Below are 24691 nucleotides of genomic sequence, written 5' to 3' on the forward strand. Positions count from 1 at the left end.
GATTTTTTCAACATAACTCCGACATTTTTTGGAATAACTTTCAAATCGCTCAACCGATCGATTCCAAAAACTAATTAGCTCTTAACATTGAAAAACCATGTTGATCGCCGCCGGTCCGGTCAAAATCGGTTCATTCGTTCGTGAGTTATCGTTGACGAAAGAAAACCGAAAAAAGTGTTTTTTCAGAATTACTCCGAAATTCCTGGTTCGATTAAACTAAACTTACAGATTCTTCATGGGGCTCAAAAAATTGCGTCGAATGCTGCCAGCCGCGTAAAAATCGATTCATTTATTCAAAAGTTATTGCAGTTTGAAAATTTGAAAAATTGTGTTTTATCAAACTTCTATCAGACTTTTGAGCTCGAAGAGCTTAAAAGCATAGAAAAGCTATTCCTTCAAGCTCAGAGAGCTCAAAATAACACATAAATTGTATTTTTGAGCTTGGAGAGCTCAAAAACATCATTAGAGCGATTTTAAGCACCTAGGTATGAAATGAGCGGGAAGTTGCACGGATGGCCTTCAGGGTCTACCGTTTTTCTAATTTTTTTTTTAATCAATTACACAATTTATTTTTTTCTTAAAAAATGAATGAGCGTTATAAGGCGAGTACTTTTGGATTCTCTAAACTTTTTATCTTTTTTTCAACTAATTTTACCGTAGTCTACTCTAAATTTTATAAAGTTTTCAGTAAATTTTATGAAGTCTACCACAAAATAAATGAATTTTTTTAAAAATAGTAATAAAGGGCTGCTTCACGTACCACGATAACAGTGAATTCAATGGTAATTTTAAAAAAAATTCTTTTCATGTAGTCAATCCGATAAATATATCAACATTATATACACATCGCTATATATATAAATTAAAATTAGAGTGAGAGTAATTTTTCGAAATATTTTCATAGTAAACTTTAAACAGGTGTTAATTGAAGCATAAATTCTGGTATCTATTCAAAGGCTCTTACGAATATAAGCTTTCAGATGTGGGGATTCTTAAATAGCATTTTGATAGTTCAATTTATTAAAGAAAGTCAATAAAAAGCTAGTTATACATAAATTGAAGTATAATTTATTCATTGACTGTTATGTTATAGAAATCGGTGGGAGTAGTTGACGAATATTTATATATATATAAAAGATTCCCATTAAACCATCTTTATAAGCTAGTGTTTTATTAATGTAGAATAACTAAATGATAAAAAAAAACTCTACAGTCGTGACTGATATTAAAAATTTTGTACGTAAAACTTAGATATTCACTATGCTTCCGAATAAATTTACATTGTTGAATTTTTTTCTAATATTGCTCAATGCAATCGCAAAATCAGAATCAAGTTATCGTCTTCCGAAAACTACAGTCCCACGGTTTTATGAAATTGAATTAGAACCTCATTTGCTTGAACACGAGTTTTCATTTACCGGCAAAAGTTCCATTGTTTTTGAAGTAATCGAGCCCATTAATTCGGTAGTTTTACACAGGTCAAAAAATATTTTTATTGATCGTGAGTATACTGAAGTCATCAATGAAACTGGTTATTCTTATCCAGTTCTTCAGCATAAATGGGTAGCTGAAAATGAATTCATCAAGCTTAAGATCGGTGATAATCTTCAAATCGGTAATTACACACTGAAGCTACATTGGAAAGGCTACAGTAATGCTGTAAAAAACACTGGATTCTATCGAGCAATCGATGATGATGTTAAAAATAACTCCAAGTAAGTTAATTTATTTAGCAATTTCGAATTATCTTTCATTTTTTATGTTTTAACGACTGTCAAATTTTTTAGACAACATTCCGATTAGTTTCTATGAACAAATTTTCGATGTAGCCATTTCGGGCTATGTATGAAAATAAAAAAGTGATTGTATGATATAAGCGCGAGCGCAAATGTATTATCCCTTAAGAGTCAAGATTCCAAAGTTTTATTACATTAAATTGTACCTGATAGTGATAAAGTACAAATTAATTTTACAAAAGCATAGTATTTAAAAGGAAAATGATCGCTGGATTCATTAAGTTTTTTTTTTAAATCGATCAATTTGTATGTTTATAAGAAAAAAATAGTTTTAATAGTTTATAGTATCGAATTTTCAAGTCTTTGGAGAGGAGTAAACACGATTAGCGGGAAGTTGCAGGGATGGCCTTCAGGATCAACTGTTTTCCTAATTTTTTTTATTTTTAACCGAGAATAATCTTTATGTTTGTTGAGTTCAAGAAGTTTTGGTTTTATTTAATCTAAAAACTTTTCAAATAAAATGTTTGTTATCATCCAGCGTTGACTAGGCGGTCAACCATCTGTTATGTCCAAGGGCGTTTAAGTGGTAGCGTAAACGGTGGAGGTTTGGACTAACGATTTAAAGAATACGCAACGGAGGTTTTAATTCCGTTGTTTAATTATTTATGTGGGACGTTTTCGACGGACGAATTTACCACGCCTTCGTTTGAGACTGATTACGGATCCACAGATTCGGTAGAATCTGGCGCCAAGTTCCGTTCAAATCCGTTGTAAACGGAGCGCCAGACTACCGAGTGTGTTTACTGTAAGCAGAACGGTATTTGGAGGTTGCAAAATTTTATTTAATTCGACGGTACTTCTTGTTCCTAAATTTTATATTATAACAGTAATTCATACTTTATTTTACTGATATCAATTAATTATATTCAATTATAACCATTAATTTACTTGAAATTATTAAATTTTATCAGCACAAACTATAGCAAGCTCAAAAATTTCGATCCTGACTTTTTTTCGATGTAAAAAGTGACATGCCACAGACTAAGTAATTCGAGAATGCATGGTAATCCTCCAATAGATGGGAAACTACAGTTAAAAAAATAAATTTCACAGCTTGCATCTACACTCGCCAGGGTGCGCTGCAATTATTTTTACATAAACTGTAGCTTCAAGAGGATAGTTTGCTATAAAAAATGCAGCCAACTTGAGATTTAAGTTAGTTCCAATTGCAAATTTTTATTATAATTACAAAAAATACTGAAATCCGAACAAAAACAGTTTCACTGTAAAAAAATCGCGCCAAGTCCACGTTCATAAGACTATTAAGAAAAAAAAAAATTTTTTTTTCTTTACAAAAAGATATAAAATAGAAAAATTAAAAAATCCAAGTAACCGATATGATTGTATTTGATTTTCGGAAATTAAAAAAAATTTTATTGTAAATTTAAAAATTAAAAAAAACAATTTTGGAACGTACTTGGTGTGCGTCATTGTGTATTTCAATTTTTTTAAAGTCCTAGTAAATAGATTTTACGAATTTCATTAAAAGTAAAATATTTTGCAACCACGCACACTAAATGCGTTCCAAAAATTTTTTTTTAATTTTTAAATTGACAACAAAATTTTTTTTAATTTCCGAAAATCATTTACAATCATACCGGTTACTTGGATTTTTTAATTTTTCTATTTTATATCTTTTTGTAAAGAAAAAAAAATTTTTTTTTTTCTTAATAGTCTTATGAACGTGGACTTGGCGCGATTTTTTTACAGTGAAACTGTTTTTGTTCGGATTTTATTAAGAATAGATGTACTTACTCTTTGTAGGATTTTTAGTTATTACCGGATCCGTGATTCCGGGGCTGCTGTTAGCGCCTTTTCCAGGATTGGGGCCTTCTGATTGGTCCTTGCAGCGGATGGATTAGGATGGAATTGGGCTGCTTATTTTACGGGCTTCTTATTTTGTGAAATGAACTGATTTAAAACTGATTTCACTTTTATTTAGATTTATTTTTGTAAACGCCAAAACTTACACTTTCACAAATTTGGTTTTAACGTAATTTAATTTAATGAATTTTAATAATTTGATTGAGCTAACGTCCTCCAGTCCCCCTTAGGGTAAAGTGCGCAAAACTAGCTTTTAGGAAATTTTGAATAGACTTAATGACCGAATTCTCGCCTAAGTGCAGAGCAAATTAGAACTTTGAGAATACGACTCTCTAAGATACTTAAAATTAATACGTGGCCTGCCGGTTAAACCGCGTCCAAACTTCCTTTAAGTGCGGTGCAAATTAAAGCAAAGGACTCTACAAGGTACGGGCCCGTCAGTTAAACGCGTAAGTCGAATTAACCAACTAAGACCTGGTTTACACTTAAAACTAATACGTGGCCTGCCGGTTGAAATCGCGTCCAAACTTCCTTTAAGTGCGGAGCAAATTAAAGCAAAGGACTCTACAAGGTATGGGCCCGTCAGTTAAACGCGGAAGTCAAATTAACCAACTAAGACCAGGCGTTGGCTGTTGATCGCCTTTTTAAATACTCGCGGTGCTGAGGTTGCAGAAGTCCCCGCTAGTTAACCAGCAGTCGCGTAGCTTCTATTTTATTGTGGCTTTCGCGCATGGAGAAGTCTTTCATCTGCGCGGACGATTTAAATTTAAAGAAAGAGAAGAGAGAAAAAAAATTTGCGGGTGGATATAACACATCCAATTACTAACCACAGTAAATGCTGCTTAACATGGGTGATCGCCAGAGTCAAGCGCCTGTCGCGTGGATATCTTTGCTGCAACCCCAGAACATAATAAAAGTGTATGCAATTTTGTAATTACCTTTTTTGATTCTCTTCTCAATTTTTCAGATATCTTGTAGCAACAAATCTTCGAGAAATATATGCAAGGAGCGTTTTTCCATGTTGGGATGAGCCTGGTTACAGAACTATTTACAAAATCTCCGTAAAACATCCTGCAAATTATCATGCGTTGTCTAACATGCCGATAGAATCCACGCGCATGCTTAGTAATCGCACTGTCATCACCGCTTTTGAAAACACAGTCCCAATATCTTCTTACCAAGTGAGCGTCGTAGTATCTGATTACAAATCACTTAGCAATCATGATCAAAAATTGAATGTTTATACCAAGAAAAACGATTCAAGGTTTTTTGAACATGTTTTACTAGAACAAGAAAAAGTCCTACTAAAAGTAGAACAGTACACTGGAATTCCGTACATTTTGCCGACATTGAATTCAGTCACAGTTCCACAATTTATGAAAGCTTCGGTGGCCACTTCAAATCCAGGACTCATTACTTACAAGTGAGTATCAGGATACTATACGTTTTTATTTTTTGATATTAAAAGTTAACTTTTAGATTAATTTACTAATTTTTATGTTTTTAGGGCCAAAAAAGTGAAATTGATCAGTAAGAATTCAGCAATTGTGACTTATCAAACTAAAAAAACAATATCGCAAGTCGTTGTTCTTGAGGTACTTCAACAATGGTTTGAAAACATGGTGTCTCCTGCTTGGTGGAATGATTTATGGCTAACCAAAGGAATCCCTGTGTACTTGCAGTATAAGTTTCTTGATCAGGTAAATTTTATTGATGAAAAAATTTCTAGGCCAGGTATCCAGTCTCAATTAGTTCTCTTAAAACACAATCCAGTCTAATAAAGTTTAAAAAGCATATTGAGCCTACTGATACTAAAAGAGCATAAATAAACTTCAATGGAGCACAATCAAGACTCAATAAGTCACAAATAACGATAATCGAGTTTAAATGACGTTTGATGGTTTATTGGTGCTCAAAATGTCTACCCGGGGAAAAAGGTTTAGATCTGACCAGATGTAATTATATCTGGTCAGATCTAATTATATCTGATCAGATATAAATATATCTGAGTTGAAAAATACATCAGACATAAACAGATCTAGTCATATCTGATCAGATCTAAACAGATATAACTTTATCTGGGTTGAAAAATACATCAGACTTAAAAAGGTTTTATTACATCTGGCCAGATATAAGTATATTTATTAACTATTAATAAATACTTATAATCTATTTGAATAAATATATACTTCCCTCCCAAATAAATATTTATTGAATGTTAAAAAATATTTATTAGAATTTAATAAATTAAATAATTGTCTGCGAATAAATTAATTTGTTAATAGTTAATAAATCTTTCTATCAGCGTATATTGATAATTAATAATTTGTAAACTTGATAAAAAACTTTGTTCATTACGCATCGACCATGGATACAATTTGCATAAATTGTTGTTATTACAAACTCTACTCTTCAAGTAAGACTCGTAGGTAAACAGGTAATGAATTAGTCTTTCAAGCGTCAGGTCCCAGGTTCGGTTCCCGCGCGCGCTGACTTTTTTTTTTATGAAAATAATTCTATATAATTATATAGGGTCATTTTTCTTATATAATTATGTATGAGTATATATAATCTTTTTTACCCGGGCAATTTAAAGATCTGACCAGATCTGGTCAGATCTGATTATATCTGGCCAGATCTCGTCAGATAGAGATAATTTATAGATCTGGCCAAATCACGTCAGATAGATATCGTCAGGATATTTATAAATATCCCGGGAAAAACGGATTAGATCTGGCCATATATGAACAGATCTGGCCAGATCTCTAAATTATCTCTATCTGACGAGATCTGGCCAGATATAATCAGATCTGGGCAGATCGTTAAATTTCCCGGGTAAAAAGATTATATATAATTATATCTGGCCAGATATAATAAAATATTTTTATATCTGATATATTTTTCAACACAGATATAGTTATATCAGTAGTTAAACAGGGGGAGATAGAGCTCAACCCCGAATGCCACCTAGCGGCCACCGCCGGAACTAGGATAAATTGTGTACCCTCTGTCGGTAACTTATCTAGAGTTATTTGGAATATCGACGGGAGATTATTTGTTACTGACATCTCTGAGCGTGAATTTAGAGGGCGCTTTTGGGCTTTATATGAGGTGGAGAGAGGTTGTTTTTGAATTTCGGCGGGGTTATTGGTGAGGGTTATATTATTAATGAATATTTTTATCTTATGAACAATTGTTATCTAATAAATTTTCTTATCTTTATGAGTCAGTAACTTTCTCTCCAAAAATTTATTTAATTTATTATATTGATCAGCATACTTTTACAATTAATCATCATTTATTCGAAAAATTAGTGATTTTATCAAATTGAGGGATCAGCTTATCAGCTTTGTGACTCATTTTTAGTAACAAATACCCCTAATTTTCATGTATTTTTGTTGGGGTTCGGGCTAAAAGACCCAACAATGTTCAGTGCATATCTTCAGTTCTAAAAATTTTTCCTCGAGTGAAGTAGTTCAACGGATGGTACTATGTTTGTATATCAGCTTTTTAAAGTGTTTGGTATCGAATTTCTCATCGAGAACCATGACTTGCTGGATGTTCTCAGAGACTTGACTGTTTGTCCTAGTACACTCCAACTCATAGACACCCTTGATGAGCTTATCGAATTACTCAAACATTTGAGAAATAATGAAAAGGATATTCTTAAGTCTCGCAGTTGTGTATATGATGCTATCAACGATTTAGTCTATCCAGACTACAGAATTAATGTTGACAACCACTCAGAACATTCAGACCCTTTTAAATTGCTCACTATTTATTCAACTGCAAGCATCTTTATTCATCAAGCTCGTGAATTTGCTCAAGTTATTACGGACATCATAAAATTATCTGCACTAAAGAAGCATATGACTGAACAGGAAATTATCAAACAGATTTCAAAATTGGAGCTATTGAAAAAACGATTAGCGAAGAAATAGACAAGATGGAGATCATCTTGGATATCACAGGGTTTGAAATATGTGGTGAAGAGTTTATAGTCAAAGAACTATGTGCAATTAATATTTCTAGTGACATTATCAATAGAGGAGCATATGAGTGCAGATATTACATCTTTAAATCACCGTTTGATAATCCTAATGAAGGGTGGGTTTCAGAAACCACCGATTATAAGGGTAACAAACATGGAATACAATGGGATACTGGTGCTACACCATATGATATGCGAAAAATGTTATAAAAAGCTTAACAGATAATGCGCGTACTATTTATGTGCATGGTGCATGGAAGGTAAATTGGCTCGATCTGATGACTGATACGACGCTTCCAATTATTAATATCGAAAATATGCCTTTGTATTCTCTTGAAGCTGTTATGTCTTATAAAATTTATCGCTGTGAGAATCGGTGTCATCATTCAATGAATTTCAATTACGCTTGCGCGTACAAAACTGCTCAACGATTTAAACGATGGATCATAGAATTTTGGGGTGCTGGAGCTTCATATGAAAAGTCTGTTGAAATTTTTTATAATCTCAACAGCTTATCCAGAATGCATGCTATCGATATCACATGCTTAGATGAGAAATTTCTCCTCAAAGTGGCTCCGAAGCAAATAAAAGATATTTGGGATAAGCTACCAGGTCATCTACAGAAGAATAAATTGATTGAGAATTATAAATACTGCATGAAGCATTATCGAATTGAAGAAGAAAAACCTAATCAAGATGTTTGTGGCATCTGGCTCTACCTAATCAAGAAAAATTGTTATGAGTGTAGACGAAAAAAATAATTTGTAAAACTGATCCATCATAATTAGCGTTTAATAATAATTATAATAAATAAATACTTATGTAATATGGGATTAATTAAATAATAAACGTTTATTAAATTTTAAATTGTTTATTTTATTTGCATTTCAATACAAATTTATGTTATTTTCCTTACATTACTACTTATAGGATTATATTCAATAATACGATCATGTAATATTAGACAGTATGCAGCTGTACTATCAGGAAACTGATTTTCCGATTCAAATTCAATTTGTATATCAACAGGTCCTGACTTGATTGATTCATTTTGCTTTGAGCAATCTATAATGTAGAGTGGTGCGTCAGTTAAAAATTGAGCTTTCGTTAATAGAGGCTCTGGATCTTTATTATACTATGAAATTTGAAAATTAGTAAACATATCATATATTAATGCATACTGATTTCTATTTATGTTAAGATTTAAATTTCCATAAGGATAACTCTGAGAATTAAGAAATAGCTTCACATCTCTAATATTGCAATGATTGAATGTGCTTGCATCTTTTGTTGCAAAATTTTTTCTTGCGGTTTGAAATCCTAAAATTACGTATCGTGGTTTTTCCAGCTGAGTCGAAGTCTTAATTGGCCAAACATGCTTAGTAGTTTTTGGTAGCAGTGGGTACTCATATAATTGCCATGTTCGGAAACTCAATGGGATCGCTGGATCATGAGAGATAAAGTTTAATGTTTTAATTTTCTGCTTATCAGACATGGTGATGTATGAAACGTTCCACTCCACTTTATTGAGCACAATTTTTACTCTATCAGCAACAGCTTGAGCATTTGCAGGCTTATGAATGTATGCATTTGTATCAGCATTTGATCTTATAAGTATCAATTCATGTTTAGAATTAATAATAATGGGATTGTAATCTTCAGCGAATCCAAATATGAAACTTAGCGGTATAGATATATCGAAATAACCATCAGCATCGGTTAATCTATTAGCTGCTTGTGTTAGCCAACCCGCGTTCTCCATAATATTTCCTCGTCCTGGACTCTGCGATACATAATTTTTCATAAGGCTTGTAATACCAACATTTTTACATCTATCAATCTCTAAAGCATTCAGTTCATAGCATATCTCCTCAAACATATGACAAATAGCCATGTTGACTATTATTTAATGATGATGATGTATATGGTAAATGAGAATGAACTTCATAGTGAGAAACTGATTCATCGAAGATTATTGGTTTTTGAACATCTAAGATTTCCGCCATGGTAATACAACGCAGCACAAATTGATCTTCTGTATTTTGCCGATTTTCCACGTAATTTTAATCCAAGGCTTTTGAGGAACTGCGCGTTCTGAGCTGTCAACACTTGAGATGTTGAGCGATGACTGACTGCTTTCCAGCATGGTGATGAGGTTATATAGCTACCACCAACCTTCTTATCAAATACTATTCCCATTGCTTATAGACTTAATATGCAATCTGATTGTAATCGTTTCACCTCTGAAATTAACTAATTCACCATCCTGATCAACAATCTTTAGTTGAAGAGTATGTATGGACTTAACGGCGATTGGGAGGTAAATGACGTGTGATGGAACCTCAATGATATTATATCCTGGTCCAACACTCGGAAAAAACTCATGGATTGTATGAACTTTTTGACTATTTATGTACGCACCAGTTGTAATATTACATTCAATCCTCAAGGCATTAATTTTCAGAATTTTGATTGGTGAATCAGATTGATGAATAATATCTGGTTTTAGTTCACGATTTTTAAATCCTAGTAATGATGCAATTGAATCTCTTGGTTTAAAATTAATAGTCTTATTACATTTTATTTCACTTCGCAATTCATTATTGTTCGCTTTTAAACTGAGTTCGAAATCTTCTGGCTTATGTTTTAATATATATTCCTCAACATCCTTCAACTCGTAGCTCACAGTTAGTATCGTTATTACTTTATCAGCCCATTTAAGGCCACTTCCAATATAAATTTTATTATCACTTTCATCAATATTAGGTATTGAATTATACGTTAACAGTTCCACTAATCTCAAAACATAAGTTTTTGTAGGTGATAACTCAATTGGTGGAAAATATTACGCCTCCAATACAGTTATTTCCTGATAGTGTCAACGACAATGACTCATCCATGACTGATAGCTGATTAAACTTAACATGTGAATTTATAGTTGATTACTCAAAAATTAAAGACACAAGTGTCCACATATAACTGTATTGTAATCTTGGTATTTTTGATGGTTATACTTAACAGACACCATGTCTGTTATTGGGGTTTTCAAATAAGTTTATTTATTTAATCGTTTCTTTTTTATAATTTCTGCTTCAACTGCTTTTGAAGTGTTAAACTTGATTAGGCTGGATTGAGATTTACTTAAGTTTAATAAAAATTAAGGCTTAATATTTCGACCCAAGAATGATGCATCTCTGAGTTCAAAAAATAGGCATCCATGAGCTTCAATCAATTGACACAAGCAAAGATACGCTTATGGAGTATCATTTTTTGAGTCAGGCTGGATACTTGTATCCAAGTTAATAGTAATCTTCTTTGTGAATTGCAGTTGTACCCAGAGTTAGAAGCAACTGATTTCGAAACAATTGATAGCTATCAGTTTATATTCATTACAGACGCCATAGCGCGTCTTAATTTACCATCACTAGCATCCGTGCCTCAGAGTCCATCTTTAATCAGAAAAAAGTTGAATATTGTCAATAACATAAGAAGTTTCGTAATAATTCAGATGTTAGAGCATGTCGTTACTCAAGATGTTTTTCGATTAGGGCTCTATCATTTTCTCAAAGACAAGTTAGTTTTTATTTTTATAATTTTTACAATCTTAGTTAAATTTCACAGTTTTTAATTTTAAACACTTTTCTTTTCATTTACAGTAAATATAATGCAGTTACAGCGGAAGATTTTTGGTTCAGCCTCCAGAATGCTTATGATGAAAAATTCGTCAACAATTCGTTCAGCATCAAGGAACATATGGATCCGTGGTTAAACCAACCCGGATATCCAATCTTGAAGGTCACGCGAAATTACGAAAGTGGGTTGGTGACAGTTTCTCAGTCAAATTCGTTGCCGAATCATAAAGACGTTACTTGGAGTATTCCAATTTCTTATGCAACGCGGTCGAAGCCTGATTTCAATAAAACGTCACCAGTAACTTGGATTAAGCAAAACAAGACGTCTATAGCATTGGCGAGAGTTGACGCTCGCGATTGGATCATTCTGAATGTCCAACAAAGAGGTAAAGTTAATTTTGATCAGAAAATATTGCTTTTATTTTTATTGTCACGACTTTTAAAAAATAATTACTTGATTCAAGAAAAATATTCTATTTAAATTTTCGCTTTGACTCTGAGATATTTAGTTCGTGATATCACTGAGAGAACAGTTTATTTAAATCAAATGACACTCGTTTATGATAAATAAATCTCTTCTTAAAATACCACCAACTAATATTTATTTGACACAAATAAATGAATTTATTTGACACAAAGACATGGTTTATTCAGTGTATTTGTTTGAATAAAATAGTTATTTGTTTGTAGATAACAAACATTTTTTTAATACTTTAAAATCATATATTTCAGTCAATTCAGATTTGTTAACTTTAAGCAAATCTGATTTTTGAATTTCGATAAAGAAATCGTGCTCTGTAATAAAGTAAACTAGCTCCACGGGACGCTTCATAGAATTGCATTTTTAGATCTAGACTTGAAATTTAATTATTGTTTTGATTTGCACAGATTACCAATTCTATCGAATTGGCATGCACCTTTTATCCATGTAATTATTCTAGCCAATATTCATTTAAATCCTGTAAATTAGTAAATTAGTACCAGAATTGTATGGGCAAAGGAACTCTTCAGAACGCCGCTTATTTCGATCGAATCGGATGATCCGTTCAATAGTTATGAGAGATTTACACACACACACACACACACACACACACACACACACACACACACACACACACACACAGCTGCAGAGAAGGGTAGGTGGACGCACCGTCTTATACCTCGGGTCGACATTTGGCTTAACCGGAATCACGGTGAGGTCAATTACTATCTTACGCAGATGTTGTCGGGACATGGGTGTTTTCGAGAGTATCTACACCGCTTTAAGCACGATGACTCTTCGGAGTGCCCGTCCTGCCCAGGAGCTGCTGAAGACGCGGAGCACGTCTTCTTTGTATGTCCTCGTTTCGATCCACAGCGTGAAGAACTGGAGAGGATCCTGAACCAGAGAATGCAACCAGATTCACTAGTAGAAGCAATGTTGTCATCAGAAGCTGCCTGGAACGCTACCAACACGTTTGCAACAGAAGTCCTTAAAGACTTGCGTTCCACCGAAAGAAAAAGAGCAAATAGCAGAAGATAGAAGGAAGATAGTTAACACCTTAGCCACCAGAAGGAAGAGCAGTAGCTAGATCCTCCCTTCACGAAGTAATGCCTGACGGCGGTTTCCATGAGGGATTAGAGGAAAGAAGAAAAGGGGTTTAGGGTTTAGTGGGTAGGGGCGTTAGCGTTGAGTTTTAGTATGACGCTGCGTCGAGTCGCCACATATCCAGGCCGAACAGCTATGCCTGGAATCCGTAAAAAGGATTCCCCCCCCCTAAGATAAAAAAAAAAAAAAAAAAAAAACACACACACACACACACACACACACACACTCGGGGCAGAAGAGATACTGCTACCGGGCGCGTCTCCCCGAGCGGATGGGAGAACGCTCGCTGTCCTTGGATGACACTTAATCTCTTAGTTGATGAGGTACAGCGGGTAGAAGCCAAGCAAAATAACCAAACAAAATAAGCTCCCGTGGACAAAACTCCCCTTTTAATGGGTTGGTCACACTAACTGACCTAGGAAGACGATTGGTTCCTGCTGTAACTCACTGGGAGTGTCCGGAACCTGTATCGTAGTTTCCGACGATGCAGGCCACGGCTGATGTGAGCTTGCTCTGCCGAGGTGAAGGTTGCAGCAGTGGATCAGGAGCCAGCCACTTCGGGCCTTGATCAGGAAGTACGCAGTGAGTGCTAGAGATCGGAATCTTCACCGCTCCGAGCGAGTCTAGTCCGTCCGTGTATTCCGGGACTGGCTAAGTGTCGGCTAGGCCTCAGGGAACTGGGGTAGGAGTACTATCTCCGAGGGTACACCCGTTCCTAGTTATGGCAACCCGCTCCACTCCGTACGATGCGCTGGTAAATCAAAAAAGTATGAGTAAAAATATGGAAACAAACAAGAGTCAAAACGGGGCTCACGCCCAGCAAGCAGCTATCGTAGCAAGCGCTGAGATGAAGAGGGCACAAGCACTGGAACACCTTGATAAGCTTACTAGAGAGCTGCATGAGTTTGTTAAGTCTAAAGTCAACATCCACAAAGAGATCAAGACGAAGACAACCGGCGTAGTCAACGCCCTTCAAAGGTTCAGAACACTTGATGACGGATGGCAGGCACAACAACGGCAAACTCCCAATGTCACACCGAAGAAGAGCAGACAACCTGCTGCAGACACCGTCGAAGAGATGGACACCGGTGCCGAAGGCGATGGTGAATCTGTAACAGAAGACAGAAGCGACACTGGTGTCAGGTCTGGGAAGAGGAAAGACCGTAACTCCCCTGACCCAACGGTCAACCAAGTAATGAAGAAAAAGGACACAAAACCAAGTCCTCCGAAAGAAGTGGCGGCACGGAGTGCCAAAAATAAGGAGGTCGACGCGTGGAAAAAGTAGAATCGAAGAAGAGAAGGCCGGAGCAGGATCACCTCCCAAAGCAATTGCCGAAGGAGCCACGACCGGAACCTAAGCGGAAAAAATCGCGCAAATGGATCAGACCTGACGCGCTGATAATCCGCCCTGCCGAAAAAGAGAAGTATTCCGAGATATTGCGCCGCATAAAGCGTGATGTCCCAGCAGACCAGGTTCGAAATACTGTCGAGAAGATCCGCAGGACAATGACCGGAGATATGCTGATCACGTTGTCAAGGAAAAGTGCTGACAAAGGCCAAGCCTTGCAGAGGACCATCACAGGAATTCTTCAAGACGATGCTAAGGTAGTCTGTAAAGGTCCACAGGAGACCATTGAGATTCGAGACATCGACGAAGAAACGACGAAGGAAGAGATCCAGGCCGCCCTGAAAGAGGAAGTTGGAAAAGATCATGAGATACCTCTGGAAGGAATAAAAATCCGTAAGGCTTTCAGAGGTACGCAGACGGCTGCAGTCACTTTACCTATGACCATCGCGCGAAAATTAGTGGAAGGAACCGGCAAGATCCATGTCGGGTGGGTTAACTGCCGAATCAAAGCGACGACGAGACCTATCCAATGCTTTAAATGCTGGCATTTTGGACATGTTGGGCCCCAATGTAAAAGCCAAGTAGACCGATCTAAACTCTGCATCAGATGTGGACAAAAAGGGCATCGTATCGCGGACTGTAAAAATTCTGCCAAGTGTGCAATATGTGCTGACCAGCAAGGAGCAAAGGACGTGGCTCACCATGCCGGCACCTACAGATGCCCGGTATATCAGGAGGCGCTCCAGAAGTTGACGAACAAACAAGCATGAGGATATTGCAGCTCAACCTCAACCATTGTGAAGCAGCGCATGACCTGCTCATGCAATCTGTGCGAGAATTAGAGCTGGACTTGGTACTGATAGCAGAGCCATATAAACACCTGAGTACCCAACCCTGGGAATCTGACAGCACATCCAAAGCTGTCATCTGGTCATGTGGCAAGCTTTCTTTCCAAAATGCAGTCGACAACAGCAATGCCGGCTTTGTAGCAGTATCAGTAGAAGGCATCCGCTTCTATAGCTGCTACGCACCACCTAGCCTCTCCATTTTTGACTTCACTGATTTCCTGGATCGACTAACCGAAGATGCGAAGCAATACCATCCAGTAGCGATAGCCGGAGACTTCAACTCCTGGACAGTTGACTGGGGCAGCAAACATACAAACGCACGAGGGAAAGCACTACTGGAGGCCTTTACTACACTAGATGTGGTTTTGCTCAACAGTGGTGATACGCCGACCTACACCAAAGGTGACGCAAGCTCAATTGTAGACCTCACTTTTGTCAGTAATAGCCTTGCCAGAGGCGACTGCAACTGGAAAGTGTTGGACATCTACACTGCCAGCGACCATCATGCGATATTCTGGGAAATATCAAGCGACCAGAACCCCAAGAGACCAGTCAAGCAGTCTAACATCGTTGGTTGGAAGGTAAAATCTTTTGACCCAGAAGCATTACTAATAGCCCTCGATGGTGATCCGATCAACACTGGATGTGCAGAAGAACAGACTAAGGACCTGATGAGGAGAGTAACACATGCTTGTGATGCCAGTATGCCTCGTAAACGTGGCATAAATTCGAGACCTTCGGTGCATTGGTGGAACGACCACATCAGCGTCCTCCGTAAAGAGTGTCATAAGAAAAGAAGAATCTCTCAGCGCGGCTATCAACGACCCAACTCAGTGGAGCTGATCGCAGAGTACAAAAAGGCGCGTCGTGAACTGAATAAAGCCATCAAAGAGAGCAAAAGAAGATGCTGGAAAGAGCTTATATACGAGGTGGATAAAGACGTGTGGGGTAGGCCTTATAAGGTAGTTATGACCCACCTGAAAAAACAACAAATGCCATCACCTACGTGTCCTCAACTTCTTCAGAAAATCGTCACTGCACTGTTTCCACAGCAACGCAACTACGATTACCAGTTGGCGCCAGGCAAATTGGACGACATCCCACCTGTCACTGAAGAAGAACTGCTGGAGGCTTGTAACCGTGTAGGGAATAATAAAGCGCCGGGATTGGACGGAATCCCTAATTTAGCCTTGAAAACCATCATAAAGGCAGCTCCAACATTATTCCTAGACGCTTATAATGCATGCCTCAAGGAGGGGACTTTTCTTCGTAAGTGGAAACAGCAACGATTGGTACTGTTACCTAAAGGGAAGAAACCACCAGAAGAACCGTCATCTTACCGACCACTTTGCATGCTAGATACGGCGGGTAAGATACTTGAGCGCATAATTCATCAACGAATAGATGCAGTAGTCGACCCACTCCTGGCAGACAACCAGTATGGATTTCGGAAAGGACGATCAACCCTGGACGCGATCAATCTGGTTGTTAGCACGGCTAAAGAAGCGATCGCAGGAACCAGATGGAAGGGTGGCACAAAGAAGTATTGCCTGGTAGCGGCATTAGACATTAAAAACGCCTTCAATTCCGCTAACTGGAACTGCATCATGCAAGCTCTTCGAGAGAAAAACGTTCCAGAATACCTGTGTAGAATAGTGGCCAGCTATTTCACCGATAGAGTTCTTAAATACGACACGAAGAATGGTCTAAAAAAGTACGATATTACAGGAGGTGTACCCCAGGGCTCTGTACTTGGTCCACTGCTGTGGAATATCATGTACGATGGCCTATTGAGATTGAAATTGCCAAGAAGTGTAAAACTCGTAGCATATGCAGACGACGTAGCCGTAGTAATCGTCGCTAAACACCTTGACGAAATTAACAACATGTTCGACATCACCTTCGAGCAAGTCCATCGGTGGATGAATACGGTAAACCTGCATCTGGCTACACACAAAACTGAGGCAGTGCTTATATCCAGCAGAAAAGTGTTAGAGACCATCAAGCTGAAAGTCGGCGAACAAGAAATCACATCACAACCTTACATCCGATATTTGGGAGTGATACTTGATGCCCGTCTCAACTTTAAACAGCAAGTGGAACACGTCAGTGCCAAAGCGTCAGTAGTGAGGGCTAGTCTCGCACGATTGATGCCGAACGTCGGAGGGCCAAAGCAGAGCAGGAGACTACTACTATCATCAGTTGTCACATCGGTGCTCACATATGGAATATCCATTTGGGCAGACGCGCTGAAGTTGCAAGAATCATGGAGAAAAGCTGGACCAGTATATCGACTGAGCGCTGTAAGACTAGCCAGTGCATTCCGCACGATATCAGAAGTAGCAGTGTGTGTCATTTCCGGAACTCTGCCGCTTAGAGTTCTAGCTGAGGAAAGACGGAACCTTTACCAACGAAAGAGGTCAACCACACTAAGTGCCGAGGAACTCAGAGCTGAAGAACGGCAGAACAGCATCGCACGATGGCAATCGCAGTGGGACGCCGCGACAACAGGGAGATGGACACACCGTCTCATACCAAGGATTAACGTTTGGCTTAACCGGAATCACGGCGAGGCCAACTACTATCTGACCCAGATGTTGTCAGGACACGGCTGTTTCCGGGAGTACCTTTATCGCTTTAAGCACGATAATTCCCCAGAGTGTCCGTCTTGCCCAAGAGTTGCTGAAAATGCGGAGCACGTTTTCTTTGAGTGCCCTCGTTTTAACCCACAGCGTGATGAGTTAGAGAAGATCCTGAACAAGAAAATCACACCAGAGTCAATAGTAGAAGAAATGCTGTCATCCGAAGCTGCCTGGAACGCCACAAGCACGTTTACCACCGAAGTGCTTACAGAGCTGCGTTCCATTGAAAGAAAAAGGGCAAATGACAGAAACTAGAAGGAAGGAAAAATAACACCTTAGCTACCAGAAGGAATAGCAGTAGCTAGATCCTCCCCTCACGAAGTAATGCCTGACGGCGGTTTCCATGAGGGATTAGAGGAAAGAAGAAAAGGGGTTTAGGGTTTAGTGGGTAGGGGCGTTAGCGTTGAGTTTTAGTATGACGCTGCGTCGAGTCGCCACATATCCAGGCCGAACAGCTATGCCTGGAATCCGTAAAAAGGATTCCCCTAAGATAAAAAAAACACACACACACACACACATACAGACAGACACGGTGATATCACCGCGGAAATAGTCAGGAAAGCTTCCTAGGACCTCAAAACGTCGAGATCTGATCAAAACTCGATTTTCGAAAAACGGGGTGAAAACAATAACTTCTCGATTTTTGAAAATTTTCAATTTTCTTAGCGGGAAGTTAAAAATTTGTGATGAGCATTAAAAGTTTCAGTTGAAGAAATTGCAGATCTCACAAGTGAAGAAATCTGCTTAATATATAAACATAACCAATAGAATTAAGAAATTTATTTTAAACAAATGACAATCAAATAGGATAAATTTAATTACAATAAAAATTCATTATTTCTGAATCAAAAAAATATAGCTTCTGGATAAGTAATCACCAAAATAATATATACTAGAACCTTTTCCGAAACACGCTGCATCTTATGGTATAAGTATTATTCCGATCGGTTCAGTAGTTTTTGCAGTATAACCGAACAAAAAAACCGGCTCTCCATTTATTACCCTTACTATTAAAAGAAAAGATTTAAAACGATTTAACCCATGCAAAATGTATATCTATATATTTATCAAGTTGAATCGTTGTTTATCGCTTTGAACTGTTTCGAATCGTTTTAAATCTTTTTTTTATTAAGGTAGTATAAATAATATCTGACATATTTTTAGGGTTACGAAACCAATGAGGATGAGTTTATTTATATAATTTATATTGGGGTATCTTCTAATAAACTAATATTATTAGATCCAAGTTCGATTTTGATAGTTTTTTTTTTTCCATTATTAAATTCATCAAAAATTTATGGATGTATACAAAATTATCCAATTATAACCGGCAACGATAAGGATCTTAAAATTACGATAATTCAAATAGCAACAAAAGTGACTAAAACATCGCGTAATTTATTTCAAACGAGATTTGTTCACTATATTAACAAATCGTAATAGAATAAAATAAATAAGCAAATTCAATCATATAAACCAAAACATAATAGTAGTTGGTTCAAAGTAATTCAAGTTTTAATAAAACAAATTTGTTAGTATTGAATATGTATTTTTAAGTTATTTATAAGAGGATCGAAACGACTGTCAAGACAAAAAATTGTTAAATAAAGAAAATCTGTTCTCTTTAAGATAATTTTCTTGAATCAAAAATAATCATTTTAAATCAAGTTGCTTTTTTTTAGAAACTGTATAATAATATCCGAATAAAAACAGTTTCACTGTAAAAAAGTCGCGCCAAGTCCACGTTCATAAGACTATTAGGAAAAAAAAATTTTTTTTTTCTTTACAAAAAGATACAAAATAAAAAAATTAAAAAATCCGAGTAACCGATATGATTGTTTATGATTTTCGGAAATTAAAAAAAATTTTATTGTAAATTTAAAAATTAAAAAAAAAATTTTAGAACGTATTTAGTGCGCGGTTACAAAATATTTTACTTTTAATGAAATTCGTAAAATCTATTTACTAGGACTTAAAAAAAATTGAAATACACAATGAGGCACACCAAGTACGTTCTAAAATTTTTTTTTTAATTTTTAAATTTACAATAAAATTTTTTTTAATTTCCGAAAATCATAAACAATCATATCGGTTACTCGGATTTTTTAATTTTTTTATTTTGTATCTTTTTGTAAAGAAAAAAAAAATTTTTTTTCCTAATAGTCTTATGAACGTGGACTTGGCGCGACTTTTTTACAGTGAAACTGTTTTTGTTCGGATTTTAGTATTTTTTGTAATTATAATGAAAATTTACAATTGATAACAACTTAAATCTCGTGTTGACTGCATTTTTTACTGCAAACTATCCCCTTGAAGCTACAGTTTATGTAGATGTAATTCCAGTGCACCCTGGCGGCCATAGATGCAAGCTATGAATCACTTTTTTTTACTGTAGTTGCGTGTCTATAGGAAGGATTACTACACATTTTTATTTTATCTAGTCTGTGGCGCTGATATTCCCCATCGAAAAAAAGTCAAGATCGAAATTTCTGGGCTTACTATAGTTTGTGCTGATAAAATTTAATAATTTTAAGTGAATTAAGTGTTATAATTGATTATAATTAATTAATATCAGTAAAATAAAATATAAATTACTTTTATAATATATCATTTTGGAAAAAGGAGAACCATATAATTAAATAAAATTTTGCAACCTCGAAATACCGTTCTGCTTACAGTAAACACAGTCGGTAGTCTGGCGCTCCGTTTACAACGGATTTGAACGGAACTTGGCGCCAGATTCTACCGAATCTGTGGATTAAACTTTTTATTCAATTAGGATACTACAAAGTCATCTACGACATGAAAAATTTGGAGCTAATCACTAATTATCTCTCAACGAATGACTTCAAAAACATACATTCTATAAACCGTGCTCGAATAATCGACGATGTTTATAATGCATACGTACTCGACAACGAATACTTTGAAATAGCTATTCGCATCATCGGATACTTGCATCATGAAACTGATTACTTACCATGGTGGTCGGGTACTGAGCTGATTAAACAAATAATTCAATCAACGTACATCCAAGCTAATGAATTGTTTAAAAGTTATATCAATAGCATAACAAAGAACATAATTATAGCAATTGGCACGGTAGAAAGTGAAAATGATTCTGAACTAGTATTACGATTGAGGCGCTCTTTGTTATCGATATACTGTCGATTCAATTACAATGAATGCAAGCCTATAGCATATCGAATTTTCAATTCATCAGTCCTGGAGCTTTTTGGGGTCACGTAAGTTAGATCATCATTTATCATAATTCATTGCAGCAATTTTTATTAGAAGAGTACCCATGACAAAATTTTCTGATATGATTAATTTTTATAGAGTCACGTAGTGTAACTGTGCGCAGCGAATAGGTGTACGTAATACCTTTATTTACGAATGGGAAAGGGGAAGTTTGTAATATGTGTAGGCAAATCGAGGGTTTGTAGGTGGAAAATTAGCTTACGCAAGAAGAAGCCATATGTTATCATTCGTTTACTTGAAATAGAAAATATTAAGAATCTGGTGCCGTAAAGGTAAAATTTGCTGCTACCCGGCAAAAAAGGTTTAGATCTGACCAGATATGGGATTTGAGACAATCAGATCTAGTCATATCTGATCATATCTAAACAGATATAACTATGACTGGGTTAAAAAATTCATTAGACATGAAAAGATCTTATCATATTAGACCATATATAACTATATCGGAGCTGTCAAAAGCATCAGATTCGATCAGATTTGATTATGTCGATATACATGTATTATAGTTAATCATAGAGGATGAATAATAATGAGTCTTGAATTCTTACCATTTATTTATTGAGAAATATATTCATTGCATCTTTATCTAGAATGATAATAACAAAAATAAAAACTTAAAGATCTAAGTAGATGTCACGAACGGAGTTTGTGATGGGGCGTAAAGGCTATGAAATAATCTCAAAATCCAACCACAAGTATCCGTTAGATAACTAAATTAATTTTTATAAGTTTTATACGAGTATATAGAGCGGTTCATATACCGTATTATTCCTAAACCTTACTATGATTACAAATAGTGCTTAAGAAATTTGAAAGGATGTTAGGATCCTGCTGACTTCGGCCTCGAGAAGCCAATTCTACTTTTTATGAATTTATGGAAATTAACTCTAAGTAAATTAAGAGAAAAGAAAAATTTAGAATTTTAATTGTTTAAGTTTATTTTGGTGACAAACTTGTACATTTAAGGAAAAACAAGATATAAATTATGCATTAAAATGCTAATATGTGTTACAATAGAAAAATAGAAATAAAATAGATGAATAGGTTACCTTTTCTTGACTTGTTGCTACCTGTTTAGACAACGTAGGCATACTAGGGTAACGATTTGAAAACACTTTTACTGAGTGTTTACTTAAAATTAGACTTCACGTTTCGCGACAATTAAAAATGCGCCCTTTTTGGCGGAAAATTGTAATCAAATCAACGCTTTTTCGCGGAATATTTAAATTTTTGTCAACGCTTTTCGCGGAAATTAATGCATACAAAGAAATAATAAAAAAAAAAAACTATTTATACTATAATCTGTTTCACGTTTCCGACCAAATAAATTGCTAACTGATCACTGATGCAGCTCTTTGAATTTAATTGTTTTGCCGTGCAAGACTCACTTCTATATCGGTTCGAGGTACCTCGATCACTGGGAATAAAATGCTCTAGTGATAGCAGATTACGTTAGTGCTTTTAAAATTTAAGAAAAAGCCTAACCACGAACATCAAAATAATGCCCGAAGCACAATAAAAACTGTCAGCGTCAAGAACGTCGAGACTTCCGAAGATTACTGTAGACTGATTTGTGATAATCTTTACCGAGCTTATAAAGGGACATCAATTTCGATATAGTGGGAAAACAGATGGTACCTATGCGTTATAGAAAATTCTAGAAGTTTCGATAGTATGACTCAAATTCATGTGAGTTTCACGTGATATTGAGCAACTACCGAACATGCATTAGAACGCGGTCATAGGCAAATACAGGAGTTAAGAGCGACACGTTTCTTCACCGGAAACTCGAAGTCTAACCGTTTTTCGAGAAAATATAACAAAATATTGAAATCACTTGCGTCAGAGGGTAGCATCAAGTGTACAGCTATTATAATGTTTAATAAATGTGTCGACCACTTAAGTAAATAAGTAACTTAAAATTAAGAAATATTAAAATTGAAAATAAAATAGTAAATTAGATATTAAAAATTTTATGGGAAAGAAAAAAAAAACAAAAATTTCCAATTTTAGCAGACGTCAAATATATCTAGTCAGATTCATCGATATCGAGTAGATATGTTGCTTCGGTTTATCTGGTGATATCTGATCAGATCTGAGTACATCTGTTCAGATGTTTTGATATTTAATATAAACAATTTTTTAGTAAATCTGGTCAGATCTAGTTATATCTGACCAGATAGAGATAATTTAAAGATCTGACCAGGTCTAATCAGATTATTTTTTGAGTTAAATCTGGTCAGATCTTTTTATATTTGGCCAGATCTAATCCGTTTTTCCCGGGATAAGACAAAGATTGTCACACTGTATTGCGGATAGTAACTAAAGTAAATTAATTTTTCTTTCTTTCAATCGAGTATATGAGCTTTTTGTTTAGCATAAATATTATCAAAATTAGTCTAATCAAGGCATTGAAAATTCAGGAACTTTTCTTAGTTGCGCAAATTTACCCCACACGAGTACGCACACTTATCCGCAATACGGATTTTGTGCACATTTTAAATCTTTCGAATTAATCCGTTTTTTTCCGGTGTTGTTTTAGACTTTAATTATTACTTAAATAAATACTCTATCGGAGAAATACTTTATTTCTCTATCAAGCTTATCATTTAATTTTGACGCTAGTTTGAATGCTCAAGTGCTCACCCTTGCCCCACATGACTCTATCAGGCCATACTTGGATGCATGGAAAATTATATATGGACATGTCAGAAAAATTTTTCATGGGCATTCTTTTTAAAATATGATTTTGTTTAATGAAATTATTTTTATAGAAATATGGACGCCATATACTCATGGGCAATGTGCAACGTTTTTGAAGACTTCAGTCCCTCAAAATGGGGCAAATTTTTCTCCGCTGATTTTCCTATTTTCAAAAAGAACCCAGATATCAAATTCATGTACTTACATTGCGCAAACTCAAGTAACGTCCTCGAAAAGTACTTGAACAGTATTGTTAACAGTACGGATAATCAAGTTGACTTTATCAGTGTTTTTGACAACATTGTTCATCATACTAGACACAATCACACTGAATTTATATTAAATTACTTTAGGAACAATTTCGATGCTCTGCAAAACAAGTATGTGATACTTTATTCAAATAATGATAATTTGTGAATAAAAGAAAACTACCCGCTATTGTTTTTTTTTAAGGTTTTTGAAAATGGGCAGAAGAGACGCTATTCCGTTGTTGATCAAAAAACTTACTTACAACATCGACAACCCCGTTCTGTGGAAACAGGTACTTCGTGATATCCATAATAATTCTAATAATGTATTAAGTATTTCATGAAAATTTTTTTTTTTACAGTTCATGTTTTTCATCGACTCTCGGAGTAAGGAACTGAATACAAAGTATCCAGTGTATAAAAATAATGTAATACAAGCGATTTTTTCCCTTATAAATGAGAAGGATTATGAAAACGACTTCTTCGAGTATATTTATGAGGACATGCTTGAGTCATTGCAATCGTAGTCCTGTTAAAATGTTTTTGAATAAATCAAAAAATTGTGATGGATGTTTTGTAATAAAAAGTTTGAGCAAAATGTAACTCTTATCTTTGTATAATTGACTCTTATCACTAGACTCCAAAAATGACCTCCAATAATGTTTTTCGAAAGTATTATCAACCATAAAACAATTTTCGTTGGAAATTAAATTTTCCAAAAAATTAAATCCTGAAAAATAGATTTTGTATAATCTCAAAACTATGATTATTATTCGTTTTGCGAAGAAATGTACACTGAAAGAAAAATTT

The 24691-nt window shown here is 35.6% G+C and overlaps 1 protein-coding gene across 1 annotated transcript; it reads left to right on the forward strand.

The window, feature by feature from the left end:
• Nucleotides 1-1177: 1177 nt before the first annotated feature.
• On the forward strand, nt 1178-24530 carry LOC123267178 (aminopeptidase Ey-like). The gene is made up of 9 exons (XM_044731720.1): nt 1178-1715; nt 4588-5043; nt 5128-5320; nt 10940-11184; nt 11268-11629; nt 20449-20914; nt 23705-24013; nt 24087-24174; nt 24244-24530. Exons 1-9 carry the CDS (start codon nt 1261-1263, stop codon nt 24406-24408), a joined length of 2739 nt encoding a protein of 912 aa, XP_044587655.1. The 5' UTR covers nt 1178-1260; the 3' UTR covers nt 24409-24530.
• The last annotated feature ends 161 nt before the right edge of the window (nt 24531-24691 follow it).

This window comes from Cotesia glomerata, linkage group LG6 (genome assembly GCF_020080835.1).
Source record: "Cotesia glomerata isolate CgM1 linkage group LG6, MPM_Cglom_v2.3, whole genome shotgun sequence".
NCBI lineage: Eukaryota > Metazoa > Arthropoda > Insecta > Hymenoptera > Braconidae > Cotesia > Cotesia glomerata.